The sequence below is a fragment of the Terrapene carolina genome, unplaced genomic scaffold (genome assembly GCF_002925995.2).
Source record: "Terrapene carolina triunguis isolate 2854851 unplaced genomic scaffold, T_m_triunguis-2.0 Scaffold211, whole genome shotgun sequence".
NCBI lineage: Eukaryota > Metazoa > Chordata > Testudines > Emydidae > Terrapene > Terrapene triunguis.
In genome coordinates, this window is record NW_020664562.1 from 2882495 (window position 1) to 2895176 (window position 12682).

The 12682-nt window shown below is 39.9% G+C and overlaps 1 protein-coding gene across 1 annotated transcript in view; it reads right to left on the reverse strand.

The window, feature by feature from the left end:
* Positions 1 to 6982, reverse strand: part of LOC113407338 (ER degradation-enhancing alpha-mannosidase-like protein 3) — a 43844-nt gene extending 36862 nt beyond the window's left edge. Inside the window, exons 1-2 of the mRNA XM_026655741.2 lie at positions 6771 to 6982; positions 3126 to 3171 (exon numbers count right to left, since the gene is read on the reverse strand). Coding sequence (XP_026511526.1) covers positions 3126 to 3171; positions 6771 to 6928 — 204 coding nt within the window. The 5' untranslated portion in view covers positions 6929 to 6982. The remainder of the gene's footprint in view (positions 1 to 3125; positions 3172 to 6770) is intronic.
* Between the last annotated feature and the right edge of the window lie 5700 nt (positions 6983 to 12682).

The following is a 12682-nucleotide window of genomic DNA, read 5'->3' on the forward strand; positions in this document are numbered from 1 at the left end:
TCAATTGATGGCCTATTGTTCTTTGAAAACTCTGGTCCTATCACCACCTTCTAATCTTCCTGAGTTCAGCTACCAGAGCCAAGGTATAGCTCTCATTTTGAATATAGTACACTGTACAATTATCCTGAAAAACTGATTAATGAACTGTGAAGTAGAAGCAAATTCAAAATTAAGAGATCACTAGCTAAAATTGTGGAGAAAGCCAATAATCAGGTAATTCTGATAAAACTACCTTCAAGACAGACAGAAAGGGAACATTACTCACTAAAACAAAAGTAATAGTCTACATCCTGAAGAGCAGGAAACACTCTTAAAAATGAGGGAATACAGGTTAGTTATCTAGATCTATCTAGAGATGGGTTAAGGCTATGGGGCCAAATGCTGTCCTGAGCTATACCCCCTTCCAATTCAATTGAGATCAGTGGATAAAGAGGAGATGTATCAAGGGCAAAATTTGGCACACAAACTACATAGGTTTAAACATCTGTATGTCTTAAATTTATAAGAACATGTCCTGATAGACCAAACAGCCCTATTTGTCAATGTCAGGACTCTAAATTAAGAACAGCACTGTTACATTCCACTTGCAAAAAATGCACACAGCTGCCAGTGCTGTATGATTAGGACTACTGACCCAAGGGACTAACACAACTGGCTTTTCACATATCCTTTGTGAGAGTGTGAAGAAATGCTCCTAGTTATTAGACTTGTCGGTGAGGGAATACAAAGCTATCTGCCTTCCCAATTGACATATGAAAAAGTATAAAAGATATTCCACTGCATGCAAACATGAAATGTGAGCCTAATCCATTCAAGTCCAAAAACACAGAAACAGTAAATCAACAATTTTCAGCTCCTTGTCTCAAAAACTGCTGTAAAAAAAAAAAAAAAAACCAACAACAATTTTCTTGCTATCAGTGTCAAGGTTGAAACTCTAGTCTTTACTTCAAGTTAAACAAACACAGAATGTGACTTGTTTGTTTAATGCTCTAGCATACGTGGCAAGTAAATATCCTTTTGACATTCATGCTTCCAGGATATCTGAAGTCATACTTCCTCTTAACCCAACATTTTCTTGCCACAAATGTAGAGAAGGTAGCTATTAGCTTCAAATTTACAGTAATGCAAAGTAAAGGACAAATATCTCAGCTGACTTAAGAGTTTTGTCCAACGTTAGGCAAGGTAGGTTCTCTAATTAAAAGCAATAAAGACAGAGCAAGGCAGATTGAAAGCCAGACATTTTTATGTAGTCAGGTTTCAAGTAACTAACTAGAAATTATTTCCATCCAAAGAAGCCAGTTGCAAGTCACACTGTTAGGCAATATACAGAAGAGTCAGAATGTCAACCAAAAACAACTACTTGAAGTTTTGTTTTTCAAAAATCAAACAATTCTGTATCACTTCATAGCCTACATACTTAAACATGTTTAATAAAAAACAATCCTCACAATAGCTTCTCTTCTGTGCTTTAATACCTTTGGTATTTATAAACAGCAAAGAATCTCATTCACTATATATATTATCTATTTACATGTCTCATTAACTTTTAACCTCTTTGGAAGTTAAAGGGTTACAATATAATATTGAGCCGTACAGTCAACATACTCTCAAGGGACAGTGATTTTCCATGTGTGAGCAGGTGCAATTTACGAAAGAAAGGTCTGTGTTGTAATAAGAACACGTATATGCCCAGCCGAGAAAATACAAAGATGAAAACAATTAAAATGCTTTTGTTAAAAGAACATACTTTACTAGACTAAGGTACCATAAGAATGACTGGTATTTCAGGCCGTGTCTACACTACCGTGTTTGTCAGTATAACTTATGTCGTTCAGGGCTGTGGAAAAAACCTTAGATGGCCTTAGATTTTCAGATGTACAGTTAACAGGGGTCACCTGTTTCCCCATTTCAGTGTATTGATAGTATTGTATTCTTCTTATCAATAACTACTATTTTAAAAGGTAGAAATTCTACTGTTGAAATAAAAACATTTATTCTGGAACAGGACCAAACTAATAAATTAGGATATAACAAGACTGACTAAACAACAAAACAGTCTCATGTCCAAGACAACTGAAAGAGACCTAAAATTGTTTTGACAACACAACACATATATATTTTATATATCATATAAATAGTAGCAAATGTGGACCACTTAATTACATTACAATTGCTATTTAGCACCAGGTTATGCAATATGGGTCTGATGCTACAGGGTTTTTAAGTGAAATGGAACTTTTGTGAGCAAAGAGGCTGCAAAATCTACAACAAATATAACATCACAAGGCCAATATGAGGTTACATAATTAATGTTAGGCTGACAAAGTATAATCAAAGTTATCTGCAGGAATATATAAACATTTTTATATACTATTCAGTAGCACAACCAATACATTATTAACAATTATTGTGTTCACTAGAATTTGATAACTACAGACACGTATCTTTTCAAGTGTTCTTGGTCTGTAGGTATTTTGCAACATTTTTGTTCAGAGGTCTCATGCTACCAAATAAGTCACGGGAACACTGATTTAGTAAGAAATTTATAAGAGGAGACAAACTACATTAAGAATAGCAAGCAAGTTTACATAGTAAGGTCCTGATCCTGCAATGAGAGAAATGCAGATTTACCTGTACAGAGCCCCATTAGCTTTTAGCTTTGTAGGCCACCTGTAAGGATCCAACTGGAAAAATCAGACCTTAAGACTGTATTGCAACATCTTCTTCCCTTTAAAATATTTTTAAATTCCATAACTTAGCACCTTTTATTTTCAAATATCTTTACAAACACTTAAATGCTTAAAGACTACTGCATTTCAGATCGGGGGGGGGAGGGGGGGGGAAGAAATCAAGTATAGGTTAAGTAACCTGTCAGGAATTCCTAGCTACTGTTCCTGTGATCAAACATTACTATCCCCCTACATTCATATTTCTCATATGCAATTAGACTTTTCAAAAGAAAATCATATAAGCTGCACATACGAACTTCAACTTCAGTTTTCCCCCAACAGAGTTTCAGCAAGTTTTTTTAAATCTGCCAGGTCGATGATAAAACTGCTGACAAATGCAAAACAAAAGTTTAATTTATATGTAAGCAAAATTGAAGAAATTGGTATTTTACTTACCATGTAATTGCTATAAGCATGATCAAACATTTCTAACACTTGATTCCTAAGAAAATGAACAGGAAAAAATTTGTTGAATTAATTATCAGTTTCATATTTCCTCTTCTATTTGTCAAACTTTAACACAATAGAAGTACTGTAGTTTAATATCTGGAGATTAATATCAGATGCCCATAAAAATACATAACATTCACTTCATTTCTGGAACTTTGCTTAAGTAAAGTTGATGAAGTAAAACAACCAGTGGCAAGATATTTTATGGTTTGTTTGGACCTTATGAAAGAGAGGAGAATGAAACACTATCTAAAGCTAGTCCAAGAGTAGCAGGTGGTGTGCAAACTGACCCCTCAACAGGCCAGTCCTGTAACACTACTGCTATTCCAATACTGGGGCTTCTTCTGAAAAAAACTTGTTAATGTCCCTAAATTTATTGTGCAATTATTTGTTTCTGGGAGCGTTGCACTTGCAAAGAGAAAAGAACTTCCAATCATAAAATCCAGTTTTCCAGTGCAGTATATTTTCATTTTTTAATCATAATTATTATACTGAAAAGACCAAATAGGCTACTAGATACTTTGCTAGACACTAAAAATCATAGTCTTAGGCTATGTCTATAATATGCAGCTTTTAGCGACATGGCTGTGCTGCTACAGCCGTGCCACTAAAAGGCACGCACTGTAGCCGCTGTTTGTCGGCATGAAAGAGCTCTCCTGCTAACAAAAAACTTCCACCCCCCACAAGCGGCAGCAGGCGCTGTTCACACCGGTGCTTTTAGTCGGTAAAACTTTTATCGTTCAGGGGGATTTTTTTTTAACACCCCTGAATGATAAAAGTTTTGCTGATGAAGTGCCAGTGTAGACATACCCCCAGTGTAGACAAAGCCATAATAAAGACAGTGGATTTATGGCTTATTACAACAATCTGTAAGCCACTAACCCCCTTTTTTGTCCTATGATTAGAGGGGTGTAAACAGGCCACTTCACCTTGAATGGTCCCTTAGAATATGTGCTAACTACTTATGATAAACAATCTGTTAGGTCTTGTATTTAGCTGACACCCTGAGTCTCTTTCTCAGATCTGAAGAAGAGTTGTGTTGCTGGAAACCCTTTTCTTTCTCTCTCACCAACAGAAGCACCCACCTTTCTACCTAAGAACCAGTCGGGAGGCACACTCCTCATTCAGCAAAACCCCAGTACATAGTTCTGTGTTCCTTCTGCAACAGTTGGTATCATCAACACCCAAAGCTATTTTACGTGTTAGTGGAATCATAAGTTACCAGGTTCCACATTTTCCCTGAATTACAATCTTGGTAAGTAACGAAAAAATAGTTTCAATATTATTTATGAATGTATATATTTGTAATGTCTAAATAGTGGTCATGATCAGAAATGTCACTATATTCAATGGCACTCACTCTCTCAATAGCTGCTTCCTGTCTTAGCAAAGACTATTTTACTAACAAAAGAGGTTTTTCCCTACTATTAGTAATGCGAATACGGAGCAAGTTGGATTCTATTCTGACTTAGGCATCATCAACAATGTTCACAAAATATCTATTACTGTTGCAGCTGATGTAAGAGGCAAGAAGAACTCAGCTAGATTTTCAAACACCCAACTGAGATTACTGGCTTCGCAGTTAAAAAAAAATAATTTTAACTCATCTAAACAAGCTTATTATGAAATTAGGAAAAAGAATAAACATGGACCCCCAATGATGCCTTTTTCAGTCATTTCACCAATTATAACCATTTGATGGCCTCAATTCTGCAATTTAGCTGTGCAGGTGAAATCCTAGGCCCACACAGAGCCCCATCCACTTCAATGTGACCATGTGGTCTACCCATACAGATCCAGATGCAGGATCAGAGTCTAAGCCTATAAACATTGTCTAATAATGATTTAGCACATTAAAAGGTTATAACTTTTTTTTTCTCCTTGAAATGGACTGTATTCTCAGACCATTATCTGAAGGGATCTCTGTGGAAGGTACATTCTTACCGTATATCTATATATACACACCGCTACCTTGATATAACACCACCCGATATAACACAAATTCGGATATAACGCGGTAAAGCAGTGCTCCGGGAGGGCGGGGCTGCGCACTCCGGTGGATCAAGGCAAATTCAATATAATGCAGTTTCACCTATAACACGGTAAGATTTTTTGGCTCCCGAGGACAGCATTATATCGAGGTAGAGGTGTATCACCTCCTACTAGCATAGGTGCTCCAACCCAGACCCCTTAGTAAATAAGCACCTCTGAAAGGAAGGTGGCTTCTTTCCACCTCTGCAGCATTGCAAAAGCTGAACAAATACCTGAAGCAGTCCACATTTCTGCCTGTACTGGTAGATCCTAGCTCACCAATACATATATGGTGATGGCGCATACAGAATATAACAAGTTAAACAATGCACCTAAAAATGTAAACAGGCTAGGGAAAGGAGTCTAAACCACTGGGGTAGCCATGTGAGGAACACATAGCTAAGGTATTTTTCAAGTCTTTGTAATGTACTCAAAGTGCTTTGAGATCTTTGAATGAAAGATCCAATGAGTGCACATATTATAATTAAATAATGCCTTTTACCTAATGATCAAATAACTGTATAATGAAACCTCTTAATGAAGTCTCACAACACCCCTGTGAAATATTACTATCTTCATTTTACAGAAGATGACAGTAAGCACGAAGGAGGTAATGGAATTGTCAAGGTGACACAGGGAGTGTGTGGCAATAATGATCAGAATGCAGAACTGCCTTCTAAACAATCGTACTCTATGCACTGGAATACATACCTCATCACAGATGTTGTACTCTTTATCCTTTACATATAAGAATAGTTTTTTAAATAATTAGCTTTATACACACATGCAAATTGGGCTCCCTAAACAATCTACTTTATTGCTCACAGTGACTGGGCAGGGATGATCTCAACTCTTATCAATATGAAAGATGCAATCTCTTATTGCTCTAAAACCTTGACGTGTTCCAGAAACGCTGTCATAATTAGACCAACATGCCGAACACCTAGTGAGTATGGTTGTGACCTTTGACCACTTTTACCCATAATTATATACAATGGCTGACTTGACATTTTCATGACCACACAGATACTAGGGGTGTCAACCACGAGGGGGGAAGATGACCTGATAGGCAGATAGATGTGACTGTCATACCAAAAATTCAGGGAAGGACAAGGTCATCAGAGAACATCTCTGAGGGGCTAGGCACCACTCTCATGCAGACTGGGAACGTCACACAGGTCGCTAGCTGGGGATCAGCCCCACACGGCCGAGATCCATGCGTGGGCGGAGTGCGGCTCAGCCACACCCCAGTGGGAGCCGGGGCAATGGCCAGGCCCCATGGGGGAGTGCTCCCCACGCTCGGGGGGGGGGGCAAGCAACAGGGTCCGCACCCCTTCCACGGGGCCAGATGCTGAGCCCCTGCAGACGGAGCTGACAGCGCGGGGGCTGTCGCAAGGCAGTCACAGTGGTCAGCCCCCCGGGGAAAGGGATGCCAGAGGGGGCGGTGGCCACTTCCACCCGCCCCAAGGGGCAGCGATGCCTGGAGCCGGTCAGGGTAAGCGCTCGCCAGCTGCGCACAACCCACCCTCCCCCAAGCCCCCGCCGCGTCTCCCCGCTTACCCGAGCCGGCGCTTTTCCTCCCTGCTCATGGCTCCGGCGCCCGGGGCGGCTGCCAGCACCGAGGAGGCGGAGAGAAGGCCCAGGGCCAGCAGCTTCCATCTCCCCCAGCGGGCTGTGGGGTCCCCGCTCCCCCCCTCACCACTAGCAGCTCCGCTCATGGCAGCAGCTGCCCGCCGCCCCGCTAGGCCCGGCTCAGCCCCATCCTCGCCGCTCGCAGCCGGCCCCTCTCACTGGCGGCGGCGGCTGCTGCTGCTGCTGGTGCTGCTGCCGCCGCTCTCAGCGCCGCCGACGTGAGAACGGAAAGGACTGGCCCTTCGCTTTCCTATGGCGTAGCCAAGGAAACAATCTCCTTCCGCGGCTTCCGGGTTCAGCCCGTCACGTGGCGCCGCTGTGGACCAATCGGAGCCGAAGGGGTTGGGGGGGGTCCGTTTGTGTGCCACGTGATTCCGGTGAAAGACTTTAGTGGAGTGAGACGTGGACAAAAGGAGGGGTCGGCTATTGGCTCGAGAGATGGCGCGCGGGGACTGCAAGTTTCAGCATGCAACGCTCCACCCCGAGCTGGTCGCTAAACTCTGGAGGGAGCACTGCCTTCTGGGAGCTGTAGTCTGGATGAGTCTGAGCCGCATGGCTCCTCTGAGAGCATTGTACATTAGGACCAGTAGTTTGTGAGGTGCCCTGAAAGGGCGTTATATAAAGGGCTTTACTTATAGACAACGAGGGTGGATGCAGCCCTACAAGCCAATGCAGTGGCTTGGGAGCTCTTCTTGCTGGCTCTAGAGCCGCACTCATCCTGCTGCATGTAACAAGTCACTGTGGGTGGGGCAAATGTCTTGTTTCTCAGCATTCACCCCACACAGGAGCACTTACTGCCTAAGGGAAGGGGGATTTCCCAACTATCACAATTTTGGCAGTAGTCTCATGCTATTTGGCGTTTTTTTAAAAGCCCCAGGTGCTGGACTTGTGGTTATGTGAGAACCACAGCTTTCATTTAAACAAAAAAGTTTGCAGCATTCAGCACAAGCTTGAAACTAGCATCTGCATGTAGCTCCAAAGGGTCAGAAATTAAAAGGCAAATAAAGACCTTCCACCCAAGTCTCCCCCCACCCCATCCCCAAGCAAATAAATATATGATTTTTGAGGCCTGACTTTTTTTAAGCTTGAGACTGGCCCTATTGGGAAATGACTTTGCTATGAATAAAACAGTGAAGAGTATCTTACATAGTTGTCCTATATTTTCTTGAAGCCTGTGTGGACACTGCCCAGCATTAGCATTGAATGTGACCTTGAGCAAATCACTTCACTGCTCTGTGCCTCAGATTCTAGGGCGACCACCTCTGATGAATGGAAATAAGGGAAAATCACATGAAAAATAAGGACAATGCTTTGTTTTAAGGGATGTTTTAGGGAAACTCCCTTTCTCCCTTAGCATATCATGTATTTCTCTCTCAAGTGTACATTTCTACTGCCCTGAAGTATACAATGGAATTATCATAAACTTCAATTTAATGTTTAAAATGGTACTAACGATCAGTTTTGATACATTTCAATACATTTTAAACCAATTTATAAAACTCTTTACATGTACAATTGATATTTACTTAATTTGAAGTGCAGCCTTAAAAAAAATGTAGTCCGTTTCTGCAATCTAAGTCTGTTTACACAAGGAAAATATTATTTCCACTGCTGAATTTGAGGTAGGACTGAATATATAAATTCCACCAGTTTTAAGAAATTGGGAGGAAGAGGAGCTGGATACCATGTTTCAAAGCTCCACCTCTTCCCCTACACACAGTACTCACTGTACCTTCCTTGCAATAAAGCATACTGGTGTCCATATATGGCAAGCATTTTCTGTTTACTTAGCCATTGAACCTTTACCTTTCCAGAAATTTTCTCAAGTCTTCCTAGCATTTCCTTACTTGTGTTACAAGTGCATATAAGAATAGTTTTTACACGTGCAAAAACAGAGGGCTGGGTAGAAAAACTTCTGAATGTTTTAACAGGCAAAGTCTCAAACACAAAGCCACATCCTTGATTTTCATTTTAGATGTGCAATTCAATGCCGTCTGAGAACACAAAAGGAGAACCTTTTGTTAAAGCGACTAGGTTTCTTCAGGTTGATTTCTACACTGAAAACAAGATTTAATCAACAGTTTCATTCCTTAAGTACTGCTCTGCAAAGCCTCCCTTTACTCATACAACAAATCAATGAAATAAGAGATGGTCCTTTGAAATAAGGGATGTATGGTCATCCCCAGCCATTCAGATTTTTGTGACAACCCAGATGCTCCCACTACCAAAGCATAGGCCACTGCCACTGCAGCTAAAGGCAGGGGGTTGATGTAATGAGAAGCTAGAGGCAAAGATATCTCCCCTCTCTCCAGCTTGGTTAAGTAGTGCTCCCTCTATCATCTTGGTTGGTGTTAAGAACTGTTGCAGTCTACATTAACCACTGGCTGAAGAGGAATCTCTTTTTGGTGTTAACAGTATAGAGCCCATGACACCAAATTAAGCACTTCTGATTGTATCCAGTAGAGGGATGTAGCCAACAAATACTAGCCAGCAATCTACAGCACAATTATAATTGTAATGTTACGTCAATTAGATGCATTATAGTGCTGGAGGGCCATAGCTGCCTCTTTTCTTTTGACTGACAGTCGATTTTGACAAGGGTATTTCTCATCTTGCAGCCTATATTAAAATAAACCTAGAAATCTCTTTTGATGGGGAAGAAGGTGATGAAGCAGAACAGCATCACAACACTACAATGCCAAGAACCTGCCCCAGAGGACAATACCTAAAAATTGGCAGCCTTATGGCTCCTGGCAAATTAAGGTACAGCCCTAAATTGGGCAAAGTCTGAAAGAAAGTATGGCTAAGTTATTCAGGCTACTTTCATTGCTCAGGCATTTGGTGAGCATTATATAAACATTTACTATAAATTTTTTGCTATGTGGGTAGGGTCAACTCTGCCATACCAGAGGAACAGGAGGTGGCTGTGGGTGGCAAGCTGTTGAGTGTATATGTGGCATTATACATTAAATCTGTGGAGCATGAGGTAAGTATGGCTGCTTTGACAAAGTTACATTGAAGAACAATATTGAGTCAAAGAAGAGTTTAATTTTTCCTTTACATTTCAATTGATGTTGAATTTGCCAGCCAGGAGAGACAGAGAAAGGTGAGAGCACAAGTGAGCATCTGGTCAGTTCATCTTGATATAGTGCAGAAATTACATCTTTAAAATAAAAATTAGTGTCCCCAAGAAGGCAATGTGTGCAATTATTACACTTGCTTAGAATGCGAAAAGGAAGTGCTCCATAAAACATTTAAACATACTCCATTTAAATCAATTCTGACCATATTGCACATTCTGTATGGCTGTATTGTAGTGACATGCATGAATGGAAGATTATCTTTAGGAACTCTTCTGGTTTTGTTGCTTTTTAAAACATCCTTCCTGTACAAATGTTGGAGCACAGGGCAGAAACCAGTCTCTTCCATTCCTCTCTGTCATTTACTGCTGCTTCCATTTTGCTCTATGGGGTTGAGATTGACTCTTCTGCCCTCCCTCCTAGCTTTCTCATGGGTGTCCTCGTTTCCTCACACTAGTTGGTTTCCACTTTACAAGTTCATGTGGGAGTCTGTGTGGATGGCATCTGGCGTACCAGTTGCTGCTTATTCCCTACCCAAATTCCCAGTCCCTCCACGTTGGTGACATCCTGGCTTGTCTATTGTATTACTGTAGCACCTTGAAGTTCTAGTCCTAGATCAGGACCCTATTGTATTAGGCACTGTACAAACACAAAACTATGGAAGTACTTATAATGTCACCTGATTTGCGACTTTAAATGAAAACCTCTTGTTACTTCAAATGTCCTGAATAGCAAAAAATAGGGTAAAGGAACTGAAAATATGACTTAAAATATTTTAGTTAGAAACAATTCAGACTCTAATTTAAAAAAAAAATGTAAACAAAAATATTTTTCTATGGGACATTAGCTTGTTGCATTTAACAGTGGATTTAAAAAGAATCATTTGAATGGTTGTAAACAGCCTGGAGAAGAAAGGCTGTCTCCCAGCACTGATATTGGTCCCAGCTTTTCTGTTGTAATTTAAACATTAAAGCCACAGTGCTACAATGGACATTTTTCTCTCTTATTCTCACCAGTGTCCAGAGTTCAAGTACATGGACTCACAACCTGGGTTTATGACGAGTGGAAGTGAATTCAGAATTTCAGCACTTTAAGAAACTCTTTTTTAAGCCTAACAGTTAAACAGACAATACCTCTTCTAGAGACAGCATCACATATCACCACCCAGGAGCATCAGAGCTTAGATCTACAGCTGGCAATAATCTGAGATTGTTCTCTAGTGACCCCTCTGATAAAAATATGGACCAGCATGTATGAGATCTGAAGTAAACTGCATCTGGTATTTCTCACAAGTATCAAATTCACTTAAAAAACCCACCTCTGACATCCAGCAATGAAAGGGATGACCATATTTTATTTAGTTATAAGCACTTTACAAAGTTATAAGCAAGTTATAATGTGTTTCTTGTTTTGTCTACTCAAGCTGGTAGCCAATAGAAATATAATAATAACAACAACAACAATACTTAATACATATATAGCTCTTTTCCTCTTCAATGCACTTTAGAACTCTTAACCAATTAATTCTTACACCCCCAACTTATGAGGTAAAGGGATAAGTCTTATTAGCCGTACTTTAAGAAAATTCAATCTGGATAATGTTGCTGGAAATGCTAAGAAAATTGCACACAAAAAATTATGATTCATCAATAAACTATTTCTATTGATCAAAGGTCCAAAGCAACCTTCCAATGATGGAAATACCAGGGGACAGATCCTTGACACCATAGACTGCTTTGTGCTGCTCCATTCAGAATAAAGCAAATACATTTAATGTTCCAAGACTATGTTGAAGTGGGGTATGCAACTGTTTATCCTTAATCTTAGTACATAAGAAACCAAGAAAAATGTAAATAAAAACACAGAACAAACACCTACTGATATGAATAACTTGAATTCAAAACTGTAGAACAAAAGATAATATATGAGATGAGTCTTCTCAGTTCTTCCCTATTCTACTTACAAAAAAACCAACCACACTAAACATTTGTAGTCAACACTGAATTACCAGATGTCTACAGAGAAGTATTTCCCCAAATCTAAACCTGTAATGTGAATGATTAAATATTACTTTGGAGGAGAACGTTTATGTTAAATTCTCTTTTGTTCTGTACATATAGAACAGGGGTTGGCAACCTTTCAGAAGTGGTGTGCCGAGTCTTCATTTATTCACTATAATTTAAGGTTTTGCGTGCCGGTATTACATTTTAATGGTTTTAGAAGGTCTCTTTCTATAAGTCTACCATATCTAACTAAACTATTGTTGTATGTAAAGTAAATAAGGTTTTTAAAATGTTTAAGAAGCTTCATTTAAAATTAAATTAAAATGCAGAGCCCCTGGGACCAGTGGTCAGGACCCGGGCAGTGTGAGTGCCACTGAAAATCAGCTTGCATGCCGCCTTTTGCACGCGTGCCATAGGTTGCCTACCCCGATATAGAAAGTACATCAAAAGAATTTCATTTCTAAATAGCTTTAGTTGTAAAATGCAGTCTTGTATGTAGGACATAATTGCTACTATCCTGCTATTCTTCTATCACACAGAATTCCAAACTGGAAATATGTCCTTCCACCAAAGAAAGGGTTACAAGAGACATGCACTGATTAATTGTCAAGCACAGTTGAACTCACTCCTTAATGTTCAGTATCAATAAAAAAAAAAAAAAAATCTGGAATGATCCATAAGACAGTTAGTTGACAGTTGGTTGTGTGAGACTTTAGTATGAACATTTCTGCATCAAACAAACATTCATGACTAGTCC